The sequence below is a fragment of the Volvox carteri genome (genome assembly GCF_000143455.1).
Source record: "Volvox carteri f. nagariensis unplaced genomic scaffold VOLCAscaffold_1, whole genome shotgun sequence".
Taxonomy (NCBI): Eukaryota; Viridiplantae; Chlorophyta; class Chlorophyceae; order Chlamydomonadales; family Volvocaceae; genus Volvox; species Volvox carteri.
Window position 1 is genome coordinate 4,197,659 of NW_003307545.1, and position 22,103 is coordinate 4,219,761.

At 58.2% G+C, this 22,103-nt stretch overlaps 3 protein-coding genes across 3 annotated transcripts; 2 read left to right on the forward strand and 1 right to left on the reverse strand.

Annotated features, from left to right (window-relative positions):
• Positions 1-856: 856 nt before the first annotated feature.
• On the reverse strand, positions 857-6,978 carry VOLCADRAFT_86296 (uncharacterized protein; the record flags this gene model as incomplete). Its single annotated transcript, XM_002946186.1, has 12 exons — positions 857-1,131; positions 1,660-1,831; positions 2,117-2,181; positions 2,290-2,494; positions 2,916-3,302; positions 3,412-3,637; positions 3,807-3,945; positions 4,532-4,625; positions 5,049-5,174; positions 5,945-6,037; positions 6,667-6,762; positions 6,856-6,978. 12 exons carry the CDS (start codon positions 6,976-6,978, stop codon positions 857-859), a joined length of 2,001 nt encoding a protein of 666 aa, XP_002946232.1.
• Positions 6,979-7,487: 509 nt separating this feature from the next.
• On the forward strand, positions 7,488-10,418 carry mitc13 (mitochondrial substrate carrier; the record flags this gene model as incomplete). Its single annotated transcript, XM_002945837.1, has 7 exons — positions 7,488-7,627; positions 7,699-7,786; positions 7,865-7,935; positions 8,677-8,752; positions 9,289-9,457; positions 9,727-9,880; positions 10,127-10,418. Exons 1-7 carry the CDS (start codon positions 7,584-7,586, stop codon positions 10,416-10,418), a joined length of 894 nt encoding a protein of 297 aa, XP_002945883.1. The 5' UTR covers positions 7,488-7,583.
• A 1,098-nt stretch (positions 10,419-11,516) lies between these two features.
• On the forward strand, positions 11,517-22,103 carry glgb6 (1,4-alpha-glucan branching enzyme II; the record flags this gene model as incomplete). The annotated part of the gene is made up of 20 exons (XM_002945838.1): positions 11,517-11,681; positions 12,655-12,774; positions 13,350-13,425; positions 13,745-13,827; positions 14,309-14,546; positions 14,891-14,978; positions 15,302-15,462; positions 15,859-15,893; positions 16,263-16,334; positions 16,986-17,127; positions 17,748-17,882; positions 18,111-18,218; positions 18,487-18,658; positions 18,948-19,053; positions 19,670-19,784; positions 20,253-20,333; positions 20,843-20,955; positions 21,148-21,312; positions 21,649-21,765; positions 21,975-22,103. The coding sequence occupies exons 1-20, from the start codon at positions 11,640-11,642 to the stop codon at positions 22,101-22,103; spliced, it is 2,298 nt and encodes a 765-aa protein (XP_002945884.1). The 5' UTR covers positions 11,517-11,639.

The window sequence follows — 22,103 nt, forward strand, 5'->3', positions numbered from 1 at the left end:
TGCAGCCAGGCCGACAGAAGCGCACACGCCGCCGTCGCCGCCGCTGCCCCGTCGCCACACCGTTTGTGCGGCTCGGCGCCTCACACAGGAGGCCCCCGCCCGCGATTGCACTCCCTCCGCTTGCCGCTTACCCCGTGTGGTGACGCAACGCTCATGCGAAAGAGCAAACCCCCTAGATGTCCTCCGGACAACATCATCAGTATAATACTAATAATACGAAAGCAGCGTCAGCGCTTCTTGATATGGCGCGGTAAAGACAATTAGCGCACGCTCGTCGGTGTGACGAGATGCATATGCGTATGTGCATGTGCATGCTCTCCGTGAGACCGGGTGGCACAAGTTCGCGCACGTTACGTCGCTCCAAAGATATATACGCATGCGCGCACATACACACACAAAAAAACTAATCAAAAAACGCAGAAAATCCTGCGCACCAAAGTGATCCATTCATTTCCGCTTGCGCACCATTTATGTGTGTGTGCGTGTGTGTACATCCATGCGATAAGGATAACTTGCTTTGGGAACATACAGCATCCATCCATCAACCCATCCATCCATCCATCCATCAAGCCAAGCCAGCCATATTTTTTGACGCGCATATACGGATAACGTACACATGCACATAGGAAAGGGTAAGGGCGTAATTTCGGCCCCCGACATTCATTCCGACATCTCCTTGTCCTACCCTACCTACCCTTCCCTACCTGACCCCGCGCCAGGAATATCCCGTTATTCGCACTTGCCAGCAAAGCTGCGTGGGACCGTCCACCCGCAGATGCTGGCAGCCCATACCGCACAGCTTCCTCTTCGCCCCCGAACCCCGCCCACCCCATTCTGCCGACCAACCCCCACACAATCACGTAACAGGTCCAGCATACGCAGGGTTGGCAGCCACAGCTCCCGCCTCCGCCTCTGCCGGCTTCGCAGCCTTGGCCCTGCCCTTCTCCCGGCCCTCCGGCTCCTCCCCCCTCCCACCCTCCCCCCAGTGCAGCCGCACCTTGACCCAGGTCTTCCCGGCGTCCTGGACCTCACCCGTGGTCGGGTCCTTGAGCGACAGCTTGTAGTCGCCCTCCTTTAGCGTGGCCAGGGGCAGGGCAAAGTAGCCCAGAGTGTCGGCCACGGCATTGCGAACTGGGAACAGCGACATGAGGGAGGAGAGGGGCATTATATGATGCAAAAGCAAGGAGGAGGAGTCAACTGCCGACAAGTACTAAAGTGCTGTAGGAGCCCCAAAGATAAGAGGGGCTGGGGGCATCATGCGGCAGCGACGCCAATAGCACACGGCGGCGCGGTGCGAGGTGTGCGCATGGGAGCTTGGGCAGCGTTCCCCAAGGACGGAGCAGGGGCGCAGCGCGCGTTGGCAGGTTGGGGGTTGCGGTCGGAAGGCCATCAGTGCTGCTACACAGCGGGCCGTGCCCGGCACAACCAATAGGAGTGGTAGGGAGGGTGGTTTCCGAAAATCGGCATCAAGCGAGCAATGCCCAGAGCACAACTCCCTACGCAAACCCCATGGTGTGGGACGTACGAGACCAAATGAAAACGGCAATGGGAACAACGCGCGCAGTCAGCCCATTAAGGCAGTGGTAGTGATAATGGCCGCAACCGCACCTGCGCCAAACGAGCCACCACTTCCACCTGCTCCCCCAAACCCGAACCCACCTTTTCCCCCGATCACCGGCGAGTCGTCGTCTTTGAGGGTGATGCACAACACCGCCATGTCCGGAAAGCGCACCGGGAAGTGGAAGTCCTTGTTTACTTCAAGACGACCCGTGTCGTGGGCGGTGTGCGTCTTGCGCGTGGCGCAGTCGCAGGGCATACCCCATATGTTGATCTTCGTGCGGACGGGCGTGTGGGGCGGGGCCCGGCGTGCGCGGAGAGGGCCGGGTCGGGGAGCGGAGAAGAGATAAGTGTGGTAGCTGGCCGCTAAAAAGGCCTTTCAAGACGCTGGCAGAGCGGCTTAGCGCGTCTATATGGGCGATGCGTGTGCCGTACTGTACGACAGCTAATCCACTAAGAACCGAGACACGGTGGAACGCAGGAGGGATTGGGCAGGGACGGGGACTGGTGCCGGGACGTGCCGTGGGGAGTGAGAATGCTGTAAGGAACCTGAGCGAACCTGAGCGGCTGCTGGCTCTTGGGGAGTCGGACCAGGAAGGGAACGGGCGGGAGGGTGCGCGCGAACTGGAAGCACATGCCAGCACATACCATGCCGAGGATTGAGAGGTTAAATGTGCGGGGGGCCGGGGGGGGGCAGCATCACGAATACGCCGCCTACGAGGACCCACCCACCCCAGCCCCAGCCCCAGGCCCAGCCCCAGGGCCATACCTTGACGAACAAGTCGTCCTTGAACATGCAACAGTTCTTGCCCTGGTTCTTGTGGGCGCTGTGCACTCGCACCACCAGTGTGCGCGGCTCCCGCTGGGGCAGCTTTCCCTCGGGTGCCCGCATCCACTCGGGCTTCAGCACGTAGCCGCACCGCCCGTTGTCACTGAACTGAGGAAGGGAGCGAGGGTGCGAGCAGGGGGAGGGAGCGAGAACGTGTAGGAAACGAGGGCAGGGCAATGAGGAGAGAGCACAGAAGGGAAAGAAGGTAGGAAGTTGCGGCACCCACCTGCAGCAACCCACCTTCCCTCATCATGTCAACCCGCGCGCTAGCCAGCCAGCACTTCGTTCCCCCTTCCGCGGCCCACATCATCCTAATGAGCCCTTGAGACCTCCCCGAGGCACGTCCCGCATCACATTGCACAGCACCGCACAGCATCCCACTGCAGTGTGGAACCCAACTCCCCAACCCCACCTCCCTTAAACCTCCTCCGCACCCTGCACCACCCTCTCCGCCTGCTCTCCACCACCACAACCCCCCACGTCTCACCCTGCCACCCTCCCTCGCCTCCTATTCCCACCTCACCCTTACCTTGGCCTCATTACACCACAGCGCCTTGTCCCACACCTGCCAGTTCAGGGCCGCCAAGCTGGCCCCGCGCACCCAGGCGCGCATAGGGTTGTAATTACCCGACGTGACACGCCACATCGCCGGGTAGACTCGCGCCAGGTGCCTGGAAGTGAAGGTGTACAGCTCCTGGAGGGAACCAGCCACCATGCCCTCCTCGCCAGGCAGCACTGCGTCCTCAGGATCCTCACCCAGCAGCCCGTCGTCGCCGGCTCCGTCGGCAGTTTGCTGCTGCTTGTCGGGTTGGGGGCGGGGCTCCAGGCGTTTCTTCCAGTCCCCTCCCTTTGAACAGAGCTTCTCCTTCTGTCGCTCCGCCTTCTTCATGGAGTCATCGGGACCCAGCTCGTCGGACTGCGGAGGCGAGCGGCGTCATGGAGCGGTGATGGCGAGGGGAGGATGACTTGGAAGTGAGAAGTGGCGTTGAGGGAAAGGGGAAATGAAATGAGGGGGCAGGACGCACAAGGGAACACCTCTCAAGGCCCACGGGGGACGGGCAGCAGCAGCTGGGGTGCTGGTTCCAACGGTAAGTGGGGCCAAAGCAGGAGAGCCTTGGACCTGGGAGCTGATCATTCCCAGGGGGGGTGCTATCCAGCGAAAGGCAGCCGAGAGCGGGTCTGAGGGCGGAGGCCACTCGCAGTATGCCGTGTGGGCCCCCAATAGGGTGCACCGCGATAGGGCTTGGGTGCCTGGCAGGCTGAGTGCAAGGGCGCAATGCACATGCACCACACGGGAACTGGCTACCGCCCGGCTGCCTGCTGACGTGCCCTAGCAAAAGAATGAGGACGGCACAAGCATGCGTCATCGGAAGGAAGCGCACGTGGTGCACGCTTGCTGTCCCACCCCACCCCACCCCACCTTACCTTGCGGCACCGCACTCCCAAACACCCTCCCCAACACCAGCACCGCCGCGATGGGAACAACAACAACAACAACAACAATAATAATATTACCTGGGGCATCGCCGACTCCTCAAATGACGATGACACCACTTGCTCTGCCGGTGGCATCAGAAGCAACAGCAGCAGCATCAGAAGCGCCAACAGCAAGGCGGTACGGTGTAGCGCGGACAACAAGGGGAAGGGGGAGGGGGACATGTAGTATGTTAAACGCAGCGCACGCCTCACATCCCACCCGGTGGCCGTCAAGGCACATACACATACACACAGACACACACAGAGAGATAGATAGATCTGCCTCAATGCCAATGTTGGTTCCGACTGGCATCAGCAGCGATGCGCGGTCAGCCGGTGGCCGGATGAAACTACCGGATGTGGCACGTTCCAACCGTGCCGGCACGCTACACCCCCGGGCCCCACCACTCCCCGCACCAAAGCGGACAGAACGCCTCGGGCTCCAACTCCACACTCCCCAGTCACCTCCTAGAATACCCCGCGCGCACATCAATCCAACACGCTGATGCTCGCTCATGCTTTCACAGGATTGAAAGCCAGGTCAGGTTTCCGTAGCCTGCGTTCCCCTAACCGACCCGTCACCTCACACTCACACTTCCCGCACTCCCACAAGCCTCCTTTACACCTCCCGCGCCACCCCCAACCACAAGTCTGCAGGACCCAGCTCACCCCGCTTGATCATGTCGCCGAGCGTAGAGCACTTGGTGTTGCGTATGTAAATGAGCTCCTTGAAGTCCGGGTCGTAGTCACCAGAGTCCTTGATCTGCATGCCAAGGATGCACGGATGAACGCAGCAGCTGTAAATGCTGTGCAAATACTTAATGCTATCCCGGCGTTGACCCGGGATGGAAAAAGCAGGCCTATATATGATGCGCGCGGAAGTGGGTGTTATGTTATAAACGCCATAAGCGCGTGGAACAAACGACGGCACAGGCCAAGCAAGCACAGCTAGCTGACCTGCAGGGGAACGAGCCGAGCCAGAAGGATATGTACAATTCGCGGATGCTTATCTCGCGGCACCGGAAGGCGTCATGCGAGAACGCCCCTGCACGTCATCCGCGCCTTTCTCCTCGTTCGGCCCTCCCCCCACGCCCGGCAGCCCCGCCCTCCTCAGCCGCTACCTTCTCCCAGCACCTCACTACCCACCTACCGACCCACCTACCGACCCACCTACCGACCCACCTACCGAGCTGCGACAGAGGATTTTGTTGATAAGCTGAGCGGGGGACAGGTACTCCCGCCGGCTGTCGTGGGGATCCGGCACGAAGAGGCGGTCCCCCAGCGTCCTGCGCAGGATGCTTGCCATCTCAGCCTGGAGCTCCCGAAGGGATGTCAACGCATCGGGGGAAGGGAAGGGAAGGGAAGGGAAGGGAAGGGAAGGGAAGGGAAGGGAAGGGAAGGGAAGGGAAGGGAAGGGAAGGGAAGGGAAGGGAAGGGAAGGGAAGGGAAGGGAAGGGAAGGGAAGGGAAGGGAAGGGAAGGGAAGGGAAGGGAAGGGAAGGGAAGGGAAGGGAAGGGAAGGGAAGGGAAGGGAAGGGAAGGGAAGGGATGGGAAGGGAAGGGAAGGGAAGGGAAGGGAAGGGATGGGAAGGAACCGGGACATAAATAACGTACCTGGGAAAGGAGGGAGAGGAGGGAAGAAATGACGGATTGGGCGCACTGACAGGGATAGGCGGGGGCGGATTTGCACGTAAGTTGTACACTCCTTTGGAAGGCCGTGAGGCGGCAGGTCGGCGAGTGTTCAGCGGAGTCTCTTACACCCGGTCAGCTGTCTCATCCTGCACCCAGGTCACTCGTTATGGCTCCTTCTACCGTAAGTAAGCAAGTATGTCTGTCTGTATTTTATGTATGTATGTCAGGATCCAGATTTCCGTTGAGGGAACTTCTCCATCTGGTTCAGTTGCCGCCTTCCGCCCACTGCGCGACCCAATCGGCAGCACCACTCAGGTTAGTCGGCTTTCACGACACCTGCTACCCTCACAGCCCCTTGCCTCCTTCGTTCCGTCGGGCCCCTCACGTTCCATCCCAGGCATCCTTCTTTCCGTTCATGCTTACCCCCTGTCCTGCCCTCAGACCACCGCACCTGGTTTTCTTTGTTCGCATGGTTTTCCATGGTTATGATGACTGGGTATGGGGAGGCTACGAAAGCGGCGCGCCCGATGGCTTCGATGCATTCCTGCAACCACAGTCATTGCAGCACCAGCAGCGAAGGCGATAATTGCAACAGGGCCGCTGCGGCTACCTGAAGATGGAGCAGCACTGAGGATGGCCCAAAGCACGGCCAGGTACTAGAGGTGCAAGGGTTCCGCCCCGCTGGCTTCTGAAAATCCGGCCTATAACCAAGCGCTTTCAACCTTGGTTTTTGGCTAAGGTCTTTGCCGTTGGTGCATAAAGCCGCACACCAAAAAACTGACAGAATTTATTGGCATTCCGTGTACGTAACCAAAACCTAACGGAAGGCCTCCGTACAAACTGGATTACTTGGTTGCCCATACATTGGGATCATGTACCTCACAATCACCCTTTCTTATATGTCAATGACGCAGACATGGTTGTTTGCCGTTTACCGATATACAATGACGAAGTTTGAGGGCGCACATCGGAGCCTCAATTTTCTGTTTAAGCGTACTAACTGAGGCCGTGTGTCCAGTGAAGTTAGTACGGCCTGGCCGAGTTCTTTTTGAATAAGGCCCACAGTGTTGTGCGGGAGGCGCTCCTATGGGCGCTGCACTCGACCCGTTCGGGGTCCACTGTAACAATCGCATCTTGCCCAAGTAGGTAATCTGGGCCACAAACATTCCGTACCTTAAAGCTAACTGGTGAAGTCAAGGTGCCCCCATGCTTGCATATGGGACCGTTGTACACATCCAGCTCAATGACGCGGCAACCTGACTGCAAGCTCTGTTGGGGTATTAAGGGGCAGCAATTCGACATAGGAATATCCTTTTTGCCTCTCACGCTCTTGTCGGGCTGTTGAGCTAAAATACTTCACACCTTCACGATAGTTGCCGTTCCGGCACTCGCAAACAGCTGGTCGCCCGTCAAATACGAGTTATGACCAGATGATATAAAATAGTGGGGCAGCGGCTGCGTCATGTCTTGGTACACCTCGGTCATCTCAGGATAGGAAGATTGGACCTCCGAGTGGAATTCCCATGGGCCCTTTTCAAAGCAGGTGCAAGTGTTGCCCATATCCAACAGACTTGTCTTAGAGGATGCTTTTGAGAGGCTACAGAGCGGGGTATACGTCAGGAGAAGGCTAGAAAGCTGTCAGTCCGCCCGCCACAAGCAAATAATCAAACGTTAAACCGAAACAAACTATAATATATACGTACAAGATGACATGAAATGGATCGTGACGAATAGTAATACGATATAGTATTGCAGTCTCGCTCTCCGCAAGGTTCAGCGGTCTATCAGAGCTTGTAAGGAGGCGTAAAATTATTATGCACCTTGCAGTCACAGCTTTAATGTTAATTAATTCACCAAGCATAATTCGGAGTTTAAACGGTTGCCGGTTAGCTATGTACGACCGTAAAGTCATCTCGCGGACTTATGCGCAGTCCATCATATTCAACGCATTTTCATTTTTGCAGGCCCTAATAACTTATTTCTCTCATGGGCACACAATTGTGTCCTTGTTAATTTCGCACATCAACGCATTCAGTTTGTGCTTTTGGACTGCAAACCGTTTGAGTCCCTAGGAATAATTAAGAGTCATCATGGTAGAAGCTAAGAAGCAATCCAATGTGCTGGATAGCTCCAGGTTGGTAGAGACACATTGCGTCCGTTCCCTTGATGGCGCAACGGACGACGCAGGTTGCGCCCTGTTTGCAGGATGTTCTTTGCCGGAGGAATGGCTGGAGCAATAGCACGTACCTGTACAGCACCTCTGGACCGCATCAAACTGCTCTTTCAAGTTCAAGTGCGGCTGTTGCACCTACAGTACTTGCTGTAACCCGTCCGAACTCCATAAATCCCCGGTCTTTCATCCCAACCACAGGCCGTTGCGGGGCCCGGCACGTCACCCACAGCGTACACTGGCGTGGGACAGGCGGGCCTGAAAATTTTGCGGTGAGAAGAAACCGCAGGGCCTGGGGAAGGCTGCCTGAGGCCCGACTGCCACTTTCCGCGCTTTCCGCAATGTTTGCACCCGCATACGGTATTCCCCCACCAGCAGCGTTAAACTTTGACATTTCTAGCTTCCAGCGCTGCCACAGCCGCAGCGGAATATCAGGGTCAGGTGGCGTTACTGCAGCCTCTGTGCACGGATAGCTGCACGCAACCAGTCATAGCTGCACGCGACCGCACGCGACCGGTCGCATGAACCGGCGTGGACGAACTTCACCTCATAAAGTACATCTAGTTCTTAGCGTGGAATACGGCAGCCAGTGCTGCCTTACTTTGGAAGCCCAAGACTACTCAGCCTCCAGTACCCCGGGTGCACAAAACAGCCTGACAGCATGTGCTGATTGATGGCAACCCGATGGCTGTTATGCATGCGGGTCAGTTGGGGCCAGCAGTGCTGGTTTTTTTCACTGTTACACAGCGCACGTTCCCGTGTCGCTGCTGGCACATCTCTGTAGGAATTACATCCGGTGAAGCTGTCCGCTCACAGGGCTGCTCCTAAGCCCGGAGCCCTAGGACCTCATCGAGTCATCTATCGTCAGAATATGTTGCTTTTCTTGCGATCTCCTTCAGACTCGGGAGTGTTTCCCTCGCATTCGGTCCTAGTAATCGTCTGGCATCCTGTTCAGCACTGTTTTCCTTCCTGGGCCGCTCGCCCATGCTCTTGTGCTGCTGCTGCCGCCGCAGGGAGGAGGGCTTCCTGGCTTTCTGGAAGGGCAACGGTGTCAACATCATCCGCATCTTTCCTTACTCGGCAGCGCAGGTAATGATCCATGGGTTCAAAAGGCCCAAAGTGAATAGGCGCCGGCAGCTGTTGGTCCCGGCAGAGATGCTGTGGGCACAGGTAGGAAATGGGTCGGCTCTTCAGGCGGCAACCTCGAATGGCCACGCGGCTGAAAGCAGAAGCCGGCCTGCATGTTGGGCTGGCCGTGGCAATTGGTTGGCTCGTAAAGGGTCGTACGTTCACACGTGCGGGGCTTATGGTTTGGAAACGTGAGCTGTTGGCTTATCAGCAGCGGATCGGACCGATCCGGCCAGACTGACTCGATTGCTTCGTGAGCTTTGAATAGATGAGAAGCATCGGTCTGTGAATTGCAGTGCTGGATCCCCGCGGAGCTCTTCCAATGTCTCAGCCCGCCAACCGCAGCCTGTGCAAGCCCACATGGGCAAGCACAACTACGTATATAATGCCTCTCCTTGCCTGACGAGAATAACGCACGCACCGCGTAACGAGGGTAACGCACGCACCCGCACACAGACACGCGGCTCAGCCTCTTTTTTCCAACTGCCCCTCCCCAGCTTGCCTCTAATGACACATATAAGCGGTTGCTGGCCGACGAGCACCACGAGCTGACAGTGCCGCGGCGACTGCTGGCGGGCGCATGTGCGGGCATGACCGCCACCGCCCTTACCCACCCGCTGGACACGGTACGGCTGCGCCTGGCGCTGCCAAACCATCCGTATAAAGGTACGAACATGGACCGCTAAGGCAATGATGACATGTACTCGTAGGACCTGTTTTTGCCGTGCCGATGGCGTTATGCGTTCTGGGGGAAGGTTTACATCGCGCACATTAGGTGTAAGGAACGCACAGAGGGAGGGTTATAGGTGGTGAAGGACAGCGGGGTAAAAACTAACCCGTAGATCGGTGTGGCATCTGTCACCCTATCTGTCAGCTTACCGTTGGTGTTGAACTTTTCTTCCGCACTTGACGACGCTGTGCTTTGTGTCCTGCAGGCGCCATCCACGCTGCCACCATGATGGCCCGCACTGAGGGCCTCATCTCGCTGTACAAGGGCCTGGTGCCCACCCTCATCGGTATTGCGCCATATGCGGCCCTCAACTTTGCAAGCTACGATTTGATCAAGAAATGGCTGTATCACGGGGAGAGGTGCGAAATGGAGTTTGGGATGCATCGGAGATGATGAGGTTGTGCCATGGGAGGGAGCCGGCGTGGCTGGCGCTAGAGTCTGCATGTTACGAGTTCTCGGTCCCTTGTCGCAATTTGGGGTCTATACACCGTCTCGCACCGCATGAAAGGCTTGTTCGCTACTTTGCTTCTTGGCCTCACTTTTCCGTTGGTGTCTCCCCTTTTCCCCCGCTTACCTGGTGTAAATGCGCCCCACCTGCCGTACAGGCCTCAGTCCTCGGTAGCCAACTTGTTGGTGGGCGGTGCTTCCGGCACCTTTGCGGCGTCCGTCTGCTACCCTCTGGACACCATCCGGCGGCGCATGCAGATGAAGGGACAGGCGTACCGCAACCAGCTGGACGCCTTCCAGACGATTTGGGCGCGCGAGGGTGTGCGTGGGTTTTACCGCGGCTGGGTGGCGAACTCAGTGAAGGTGGTGCCGCAGAACGCCATCCGCATGGTGTCGTACGAGGCGATGAAACAGCTGCTCGGAGTTAAGAAGGCAAAAACGGACACATAAAGAGGGCAGTGCGATTTGTGATCGGGGATGATGGTTGAGAGATTGGGGGAGGGGAGTGGGGGGAGGGGATCTGCTGTATGGACGCTTAGATTCGCCGTTCGTCGGGTTGCCAAGCGCGAGCTCTCGTTTGGGAGGCTAAGCGAACACAAGGAATATCTGGGATCATGCATGTATGACGCTGGGGGTTAAAAGCTTGTTTGGTGATAGTGGGTAAGCTTGTATAGGCGCTTTGCGGGAGGCGAAGGGCGCCTCACTGTACAGCGGCTCCGCCGCCTGATTGTCCGAACAGGCACAAGAAATTTTTGAGGCGCTCGCTCGCGGTGAACCACTTATATTATGGATATGACTTATTTACGACATTATTAAAGGCTTGCGCGGAGCCTTTCCTCATGACGTGGCACGTTGACAGTGATCACGCAACATAGAGGTGATGACGATCGGAAACGTGAAGAGTGTACTGTGACTGCAATTCAGGACACGGGCGATTTATGTGCACGGCGAATAATATAGCAAACTGTTCGATTTGATCTTTTGGGGAGTCCATAACATGCGGCAGTTGGTGGTTCGATTGACATGACGAAAGGTTTAAACCTTACATCCTCGCTTTCATTTATAGTTACTTTCTTCTGTCTATTGAGGATCACGCTAGTGAAAATTCTCTGATTGTTGCGATATTTGCTGGAAAGAGTCTGGCAAGCAGGCAAACCCTTTGGGGAACTTGCTGCACACGATGCAGCAGCTCGGTAAACATCAATTTTACAGAGGAGCAAGAGGAAGCACGTCTTTGCTTACCAGGGAGACGCTGGTGGTTGGGGGTAAGGATTCCTCAAGCTAGGATTTCCCATCGGAATCCGTCAAATGAAGCTTGTTGCAACATGTCATTATCATCAAAGCAAATCATTTTGCATGCCTGCACCGCTGTCTGGGACTGATTTGGTCCACGCAACGGAATCGCGCGTGGGAACGGGCCTAGCCAGTAACTATCGGTAAGGAAGGGCACCGCCTGATGTTTACGCAGGATCAAACCGACGAACGGTGTGCACAGCGGCATCGCCCTTTGCTTTCCGTGCTGACCAGGCCAGCGCCTTGGAGGTCCTGCAGGAAGAAAACGACTTGCTGAAGACAACCGTGGCGGAGGCCAAAGCAGCAATTGCACAGCTGGAGGCCAAGCTGCAAACAGCCAGGATCCCCATTCCCCCGCCAGAGAGCGTGCCGGGAATCATGCCCACGCAACCCGAGGACTTCTGGAGCCCGGAGTTAGAGGTGGGCCCGGGCACAGGCCGGTGGCATGCACGGAGCCGCACCCCATACCGTATGTGGCAGAGCTCAAACACGAAAACCCAAATAGCCCAAGCGGCCAAACCGGATCAGCTTAACCTCCGGTGAGGTGGAGGAAATGGAAAGGAAGCAGGGCGACCAAGTCGCCTTGTAGTGCAGTCGTGGATCGAAGAAGTTGCCAGCCGCAGATTACGGCAAGACAGAATGGTCCCTAGGAAGAACACTGTCACCAGGAGGGCAGTGCTGTGGACTTGCTGACCATGAGCAGATCAGGATACTGCCCGCTGCTGTGCTAAGGCAAACCTCGTGCCCTGCACCCGGACACCGTCAACCTACCGCATTGCACCACGTTACGCCATATTAGACATTCGCCCCACCGCGGTCATGTGGTGGCAGGGCCCTGTGCCAAAGCATCCACGGCAGCTCAGGCAGGCAGTGAAAGCAGGGACGTCAGAGCAAGCTGGCGGCTACAGCATGCAGTGAGGAGGCCCGCGGGCATGCACCCACAGGGCGATCCGCTCAGGACGGTGATGCCCCGCGTCCGTTCCCTTCCCGGAGGGATGCGTGTGCATGTCGTGTGACGGTTTGGTGCGGCTCGCTGCTGCCGGGCTCCGTAGCCGCATGCTATCTGAGTCCAGATCAAAATCCGATCTGGGTCAGGGCTTACAGCGTCGCGCTGGGGCCGTTAAATGCAGTTTTGCGTGTATTACAACCGACTGTTGGGAACGCGATGTTAAATCCGGCCGTGAGGATGGAAAGTCGCAGTGCCCGGGTATGCTGGGACTCAGGTGTGTCGGGATGCCGTACTCTATACCCCGAATTCCGTACTTGCCCAGAGGCGGCAATCACTGGGTCCATTAGCCGTTGCTTCGCACCATCCAGCGTACCGCATGACCAAAGCCGGAAATTGCAAAAAAGGGGGGCCCCATAGCGTTTGTGCCTTCCCCTTGCCGAGCAGGTGCCGTACGATTACGTGTACACCGACCAGTACGGCAGCATCAGCCCCATACCGGGCCACGATGGAACGGAATGCTTCACATGGGACTCGGCGCTGTGGAACTTTGCCGACCATTTCAGGGTGAGCGGGGCCAGGTTCGGGCGGCCTTGGTGACGTGGGTGTGGGGTGCAGGCCGAGTGTACTTTTAGTCGCGGCGGCAGCGGGGAAGGGCGGGAAGGCCTGCATACCTATGAGGACGTGCGGACGTGAGGGAGGGCCCTGGCCACGCCGGCGGATGGGGCCCAGTCTTTCCCGTTCCCTCCCCCCAATGTCCGGTGGCGGCGTACGAATCATGTCCATGTCAGCGGACGAAGAGGGGATCAGGGTAAGAGCAAAGCATTACGAGAATGTGCCTATATGCGGCGCGGCACAGGTAATCAAGGCAGGGGCGTTTCCTCAGCCTCTAAGGGGGTTTATGGCCCGTGATGACGGCCCGGCTCGCCTTGTCCGCGGACAGCAGGCCAACATACTGGAGTGAATGGATTAGGGTGCCCCTCTCGCAGGGGAGAGCAGGGACTGCCTCGGGAAAGGGGGCCGCTGGTGGAGCTATACCACCCTGTAACAACATACATACTGGTCTCGGCCTAATCCAGCCCAGCCCTGCAGCTTTCCCCCTCCCGTCCACCCTCCCGTTCATCCCCCCCTCGTCGGCGCAGTACCGGTGGCGGCGACTGCGGGAGATCAGGAAAGCCATTGATGACAACGAGGGGGGCCTGGACAACTTCACCAAATGTGGGTCGGGGTGAGGGGTCGGGGAGGGCAACTGAAGGTGTATTGGGGGATCGTGGGGTTGCGGCCGGGCGAAAGGAGGGATTGGGCCGAGAAGCTCCAATTCGGTCTGGGTGGGGACGTAATAACGGCCGCGTGGTGTGCCGAGTGGAGCAGCATAACTTCAAACCCAAAGCCAACATCAAGCCCAGAACACATGTGGTGTCGGGCGCCATTGCTGGGTGCTGGTGGCCTGCCAATATGCATGCTCACCCACCCACCTACCCACCCCCCAGCTCACTTCCACCTTCTCGCACATGATTCCCACCCAACCGCCATGCAGCCTACATGCGCTTTGGTCTCAACCGTGGAGAGCACCAGGGTCGGAAGGGCATCTGGTATCGGGAGTGGGCGCCGGGGGCCAAGGTGCGTGTGTGAATGTGTGTGTGTGTGAATGTGTGTGTGTGTGTGAATGTGTGTGTGTGTGTGAATGTGTGTGTGTGTGTGCGCGCGTGGAAGGTACACCCCTTTACAGCTCCATGCTACCGCATAATGCTTTCGGACTGGGGGAGCTCGGGACTGGCTAGGGCTGATCCTGGACACCTATTGACCCACCCCAGCTGAAGAAACCCCTAGTTCATTTCCCGTCTTTGCATTCCAACCTTCTCTCTACCTGCCTTCCGCCTGCTGGGGTCACGTCCAGGTCTGTGTGCGTGCCTTTTCCCCATCAGCCTCTCCCGCCTCCGCTTCCGCCCTCCGGGTTAATATCTTTTTTCCCTAACCTTTTTCCAAACCCCCCTTAGGGCCCCCCCTTTCATTGAATCAGATGTCGGATGTCGGCTCTCAGCAGCTGACCATTTGCTGCGAGGAGCGTGGATGATCACATGCCCCCCCCCCGCCCCTTCAGGCGCTGGCCCTGGTGGGCGACTTCAACAGCTGGAGCCCCCGTGACAACCACTGGGCCTTCAAGAACAGCTACGGCGTGTGGGAGCTGTTCCTGCCTGATAGCCCCGACGGCAGCCCGGCCCTGCCGCACCGCTCCAAGCTCAAGTGCCGGCTGGAGACGGCGGATGGGTGCTGGGTGGAGCGCATACCCGCATGGATCAGATGGGCCACACAGGCCTGGAACGAGATACAGTTCAACGGTGATTGGTTGGGGGTTGGGCCGAGAGGTAGTTTAATAACGGTGATTGGTTGGGGATTGGGGCGTGTTGATACTGGGGTGATATTGGTAGTGACGTGGTGGTGGCGGTGAAAGCGGTGAAGAGGGTTTTAGAGCCCTTTTTGTCGCATTTTAGGATCCAGGTGCCAGGAGCTGTTTGAAACCAATGAGATGTCCTCCTTCGTCTTCACCCCCCTTTGGGATACCTCTCCCCTGCTGCTCTGTGACTCCCCCGCCGCCACCGCCCCGCTCCTCTGCCGGCCCGTGCTGCCCCTGCTGCCGCTGCCAAACCATATCTACATGCATACATACGTACGTACCCCAAAGGTGTGTATTGGGACCCCCCCGAGTCGGGCGCCCCTGGGGAGATCGACTCTGACAAGAAGTACGTCTTCCGATACCCCCGCCCTCCCAGGTACGACATATACGGCAACGCATGCGGCGCCCAATAACCCCCACGTTCCAGCACTCCTACCCTGTGTGCGGCACACACCCACTTTCCCACCCTGCCTTCCACCACGCTCTCTGTGCCCCGTCTGTCCGCGCACTCTTTTTATCTCGCTCGCTCACTCACCACCCACCCCTCCCACTCCCTTGGGATGTGTGTCGCTGAGGCCTCGCCTGCGGCTGCGACGGGCGCATCTTGCGACCTGGCTTCGCGACAATCCATGACAGCTTATCATCGCATTTTGCTTCTTCTTATTATTATTCTTTATCATCATCCTTTCCCGCCTGCAGACCCCGCGCTCTGCGTATTTACGAGTGCCACGTGGGCATGAGCAGTCAGGAGGCCAAGGTGAACAGCTACCTGGAGTTTCGGAGGGATGTGCTACCCCGGGTGAGGGCGCTGGGCTACAACGCCATTCAGATCATGGCCATTCAGGAACATGCCTATTACGGTACGGAGGCGGGGGTAAACTTGAGCAGGTTGGGGAATTGGTCGGGGTTGGGAGGAGGTTAGGGCGCTGGAGGTTGGCGGTGGCCTCTGCTTGTGGTTTGGGCGCTTGTCGGGCTTCAGGCAAGGCATCGAAGCATGTTGCCCTGGCAGGGGGAAGGGGGCGGAAGCGTACATGTGTGTGTGTCTATGTGTGTGAGGGGGGTGAGAGAGAAGGGAGAGGAAGGGGGCTCGACGGATGTAGACTTCGAACGGGCTCCTGCAGACATTGGACTCCCTTGAACATTCTCAGTTCACACCAGGCTACAAATCCGGATGACGCATTTCGCTCCGTACAACCGTCTGGTTGCCAACCCGTCGCTAAGTCTGTGTCGCCCTCCACTCCCCGTGCCGTGCACAGGGTCGTTCGGCTACCACGTAACCAACTTCTTTGCGGTTAGTTGGTTGGGTCAGCTGTGTTTACGGCAGCTACCGAGCTGCTGTTGGGGCTATATGAGGGTTCGGTGGCTGCACAGTAGGCTGATATGGCTCTTGTCTTCGTTACTTGGGCAGCGGCTGTTTTGGCCCTACTCGATACGCATGTTATGGCATAGGTTTTGACGCCGTTTCCCGTTCCCCCCTGTGTGGTTCGTCTTTCCCCCCTGCCCTGGTATCTGCGTCACTCGCTCATGGTTCGCCTTACCCCCTGCCCGGGGGGTTCCCTGACCATAAACCCCCCTGTTTGCATCACATGTCCTCATGCCTCTTTGGTAACTCATATGTGGGCTGTTCGCCGTCCCTACCTCCTCACCCCTCCTTTTGCAGCCCAGCAGCCGCTGCGGTACCCCTGAGGAGCTCAAGGCGCTGATTGACGAGGCACATCGGCTGGGCCTAGTGGTGGGTGGTGGGCGACTTCCTGCCCGGGGGGGGGTGTCGGTGGGAGAGTGTGGGTCGTAGTGGTCGTGGTCGTGGTCATGAGATAGTGAAGGAGCGTGGATTGATTTGCGATGATGGGTGGAATGTTATTATGAGTATATCGGCTTTTCGCTTCATTCATTCGCCGACGGTAACCTACCCACCATCCGTTTTGCGCAACAATAACCACCGCTACCACCGCCACGGACGCCACGTCGGCCATGAGGCCAGGAAACCCCTATCATGTCGAGAGGGGTCCTTGTGCGCCGTTCCTTCGTTCGCCTGGATCCAGAGTGCCCTCACCCTCCTTCCCCTCAACACACGCGCACATTCTCTTTCTTAGGTGATGAAGGGAAAAGACAGGAAAGTTAGGTGTCCGGGGGGCAGTCCTGTTGCGCATTTGGGTCGCGTCAGCGTCCGCTTGTCGTTCCTTCAACCTCCAACCCCCCGACCCCCTTTCCCACCTCCCTCAAGGTGCCCCGTGGGTCCCATGCGCGCGTTCGGGTAGCCTGTAGTCTTGGCCTCGCACGCCCTATCTTCGCCAACGCCCTCTTCACCCCCAATCTCCCAACCTCCAACCCTTCTCTCTCTCCCGCACACACTTTCTCCCCCCTCCTGCCTCTCCTGTGCCAGGTGCTGATGGACATTGTGCACAGCCACGCCTCCAAGAACACCAACGACGGCATCAACATGTTCGACGGCACTGACGCCATGTACTTCCACGGCGGCCCGCGGGGCTACCACTGGATGTGGGACAGCCGCTGCTTCGACTACGGTGAGGTGTGGGGGCTGGCGGGGGGAGGGAGGGAGGGAGGGAGGAGGCGTGAGGCTTGTTTGGGCGGGTTAGAGTGGGGCTGGGGCTGGGGCTGAGCTGGCCGGGTTTTTTCTTTCGCTGGTTTGCCTCACTGGCGGGAGCCAGAGGTGCCAGCAGACCACCAGGCGGGTGCTGCCGCGCCCTGTCCGCCCTGCCCGGCCCCGAGCACTGCTACCTGTGTCCCCGCCGGGGGGCCCGCGCCGGCTGCGTTGCGTGCTGAGCAGCAGCTGCACTCATTCAGCCATTCGGTGCTCCCAGCTCACCGAAACGGTGGTAGCTGATGATTGGTAGCTTCGCCATATACCCGTTCATGTTCACCTGCTGACATGGATTTGGGTTTCTTGCCCCTGTCTGGCGCGCCTACACCACTGCGCGTAAATACATGCACCACAGTACGGCTGACGCCGTTTTGTTGACGCGATCCAGTTTATTTAACTTCATACATGCCTATTACATTACCCTGTCGAGATGACGTTGCTCACGTACCTGAGATTGTACATGCTGGGTCCGTCGGCCACGGCGCTGCGGGCTTCCCCCACACCCCGGGTTGCCGCTTTATCCGTCCTGACGTGGCTGATCAGGCAACTGGGAGACGCTGCGTTTCCTGCTGTCAAACTGCCGCTACTGGATGGACGAATTCAAGTTTGACGGATTTCGATTCGACGGCGTCACTTCGATGATGTACCACCACCACGGCTTGTCGTACACCTTCACAGGTAAATATATATTCCATACACCTTTTGCGCGCCGTGGCTCGCGCGTTGCTGCGTCTGCTACTTGGCTGCTTTTTGCTGGTGCTGGTGTCTGCTGAATGCATCTGAAGACATGGATTGATTGGCGTATGGGGCCCCGTGCACGTGCACGCAACACGCCAAGCACTTCCCTCTCAGACGCTGTCGGCCGGCCCCCCCGGCTCCCGCATCCGCCCCATTGCCCCTCCTCAGGCAACTACGAGGAGTATTTCGGTCTCAACACGGATGTCGATGCCGTGGTGTACCTGATGCTGGTCAACAACATGCTTCATGACATGTTCCCCAACTGCATCACCGTAGGTGAGTGAAGGACGGGTGAGCGGGGTGGGTGGGTGGGTGGGAGGGACCAAGAAGGGGAGAACTGGATCCGGATCCGGATACAAACGCGGGCAGCCCATGTGTGGTGAGGAAGCACACACATATTGACACATCCTGACAAACACACACACACACACACACACACCTAGACCTTTGTAAGCACGTAAACAGGAGCGTCAGAAAAGTACAAGGCAGGAGCATGTATGTATGTGTGCTTGTGTGTTTATTTGTGTATGCACGTTCCTCCCAGGCGAGGATGTGTCGGGCATGCCCGCGTTCTGCCGCCCGTGGCACGAGGGCGGTGTGGGTTTCGACTACCGGCTGCAGATGGCCATAGCGGACAAGTGGATCGACATATTGAAGGGGCATGACGACTTCGCCTGGGACATGGGGACCATCACACACACACTCACCAACCGCAGGTGAGAGCCGGTTGACACAGACCGGTGGGGCGTGGTGGTGGTGGTGAATGTGGTGTTAGGCCTTTTGGGGTTAAGGCCATGCCGCAACTTTCCTTGGAGGCAAGGCAAACCAACCTGCTCATTTGCCGCTGCTGGCCGTCAGCTGCCCTTGTCGGACGTGTACGAGGACGTGTAAAGGGTTGTGCGACCGGGGCCAGTGCCGCCTGCTGCTTGCCAACGGTAGGATGCACATATTCATCATTCCTTACACCTCACCTTCCCTGCTTGTGCCCATCCCGTGTGTGGCTAGGTACGCTGAGGCGTGTGTGGCCTACGCAGAGAGTCACGATCAGGCGCTCGTGGGGGACAAGACCATTGCGTTCTGGCTCATGGACAAGGAAATGTACCACTTCATGGTACGGTGGGTCGTTGTACGGCGGCCCGGTTCGGAACATGGTGCTTAGACGCGGTCCCTGCGCCTGACCGAGAGCCCTTTAGGAATTACTTTACATAAATAGGTCAGGCATTACTGGTAAAGCACACGCCGATGCCCCCGGAGGTTCCGGGATCGAGACCTGACAGGGTCGAAAATCCTTCCGATGGTGGAAAGTAAAAGTGCCCCTAGTCCACGGACGGTGGTGACCTGGGATAAAGTTGACCTGCGAGCTGACCAGGAGCGAAGTTGAGCCACCGTTGATCCGGCAGATTCCGTTGGATGCCGGTGGTGGGTGCTGAACCTGAGCGATCCACTGAGAAGTTGACTAGGGTGACAGGATGAGGTTGTCCCGAAAAACCGGGGAAGGCAGGGTCTGCCGGGTAGCAGTAGGGTGAAGATATGACCCCCCTGTCCCCCACATCATATAGAGAGCTTGAAGCTGTCATCCGACGAACGTGTGTTGGCGCCAAGTGGACCTCGTAGTAGACCTTTCTCCACCCGCCATCTCGCTGGCATCTGCCCCCGTGTGCCTCTGCTATGAGAAAACCCGCACCTATCCCCGCCCCACCCGCCGGTCCCCCACGGCCCTCCGCCAGTCCGTTCCTGGCCTTGGTCCCGCCTCCACCATCATCGACCGGGGCATTGCGCTGCACAAGATGATCCGCCTGGTGACACTGGCGCTGGGGGGAGAGTCCTACCTCAACTTCATGGGTGAGGCGAGCGAGGGGTTGAGAGGGGGCTGCCTGGAATGGGATGGAATGGACAGCCGGGACTGGATGCGGGCGAGCCAGGCAACCCAACTGTCCGGGATGATACCTCCGCTTGGGCACAAAAGCAGAAACTTCGCTGCAAAGATTTGTAATCTAACGCGGGCTTTTTGCTCGTATCGTACACGTGGGGTCGGGGGGTGGTGTTGCGACGGCGTAGGCGCGACAAAAAGCAGCGACAGACGCAATCGAGTCTGACCACGCCCGGAGACGCAGTTGGGGCCCGCGGTTGCTGCAGGTATCCAAAATGATCCGCCTAGGTTGGAATCCTCGATCCTGGCCGTTGCCTTGTTACCCACCCTTGTTCGCCTCCGCCTGCCCGCCAGCCGTCTCAACTGCACGTTCGGGAGACCAGCAAAACCCTTGTACCTGCATGTTATCCACAACCCCAAACCCTTTCCGTCCTGATCAGGCAATGAGTTCGGGCACCCTGAGTGGATCGACTTTCCTCGCGACAACAGCTACGACCCATCCACTGGTCGCCTCATACCGGGTGGGTGGCTGGGGAGGGGGCCACCGCGGGGGATGGGTACCGCAGGAGGGTTTCGGAGCTGCAGGGAGGGAGCCTGTAGGGGATGGATTCTCTGCCGCTTATTAGGTGAAAGGGGTTAAGGGCCCGTGCCGGGGAGTTAGCGGCTGTTGCGGGCATGAAGGCGGAAGGGAGGACATGGCTGCTTGGCTGGCTGGCTGACCGCTGGCGCTCTGGATTATGTTGGTAGCGGTGGAGTTCGGCTGAAGTTTGGGAATGGGAAAAACGTGATGCGACTGCAACTCTGCGCTACAAGGCATCCGTTTTTGCATGGTAGTTTTACGTAGTTTAGGTAACCTGGCTCTGGTTAGTTGGTAAAGCGGACACCGTCCAGCAGCGGCGGTGGCGGCAGGAGCAGTAGCTTTGCCCGCCAGCGCTGCGGAAACAGTTCCTTCCCTGGGTGCAACCATTTCCCCACCCACATCCACTCATCCCAGCTCCCCTTCACTTCCCATGGGGCACCGCACCCACAGGCAACGGCGGCTCATTCGACAAGTGCCGGCGGCGTTGGGACCTCGCTGATTCCCCCAACCTCAAGTACCGCTGGCTCAACGCCTTCGACCGGGCAATGATGCACCTGGACAAGGTACGGGGACGGTGGCGTCTGAGTGCCAGGTCCAGACCCCAGGAAAGGTTATCGTTCAATAGATAGCATCCTTGATAACCATCCATTCATTTATCCACGTCCCACGAGGCCGTTCATCGATCACTTCATCTATCCAGTCCTGCCAATCTCTCGCAAGAACCAAATCCCTCCCGTCGTCCTTCCCGCCGCCAGGCTTTCGGTTTCCAGTGCGCCCCCCATCAGTGGGTCTCCCGAGCTGACTCCTCCGATAAGATGATTGTGTGTGAGCGGGGCGACCTGGTGTTCGTGTTCAACTTCCACCCAGCCACCTCGTACACGGACTACCGGGTGGGCTGCAATGCCAATGGACCGTACAAGGTAATTCCGTATGATGTGCGGAGGAGTAGGCTCTTGGTGCGTTGGAGACTGCGCGACGTGTGCGGTAGGGCTATGGGGAGCTCTGCGGGACCTTTTCCAAAACGAATTATGCCCACCGATGGTGTGAGGGCCACGCACGCACATACGCATAAGCAGTCCTGTGTTTCGACGCACACTTGCTTGTTGGATGGGGAAGTTGTTGCCGGTATTTTGGGCTGCGTGCACTCCTGCAAATTGGGTATGCACCACCTGTGCCGTTAAACGAAATTAGGCCACCTCTGCTCTGCCCCGGACGTTCAACAACGGCCCACCGCTCCAACCTACCCCAAAACTCAGGTTGTCCTGAGCAGCGACGAGGAGGTGTTTGGGGGCTACCGCAACGCCACTAAGGACGCTGCTGTTACCTTCGTGGCCACCCCCACACCCCACGACAACAGGCCCTCCTCGTTTATGGTGGGTTTCAGGGCAGCAGGCAACGAGACACCTGGACAGCCTCCCTCCCCTTCCCCCCTTTCCCGTACCCAGCTGCAATGTTTATCTCATTAAAGCACCTGTTCCATACCTCGCGCCCTTTCTCCCTCCGCTCGTTTCCGCTAGTTGTGCATTGCTTGGACCCGCCATCGGCCCACCTGTCTGCACCCCTCCGTTCTCGCCCTCCCCAGGTTTACGCTCCCTCCCGCACAGTTGTGGTGTATGCCCCCGCGGCCTGGGTGGATCCGGATGCGGACCGCAAGCCCCACGGCATCCCGGGGCTGGCAGTAAGAAGCCTTGGACCTTACTACGCGCGGTGA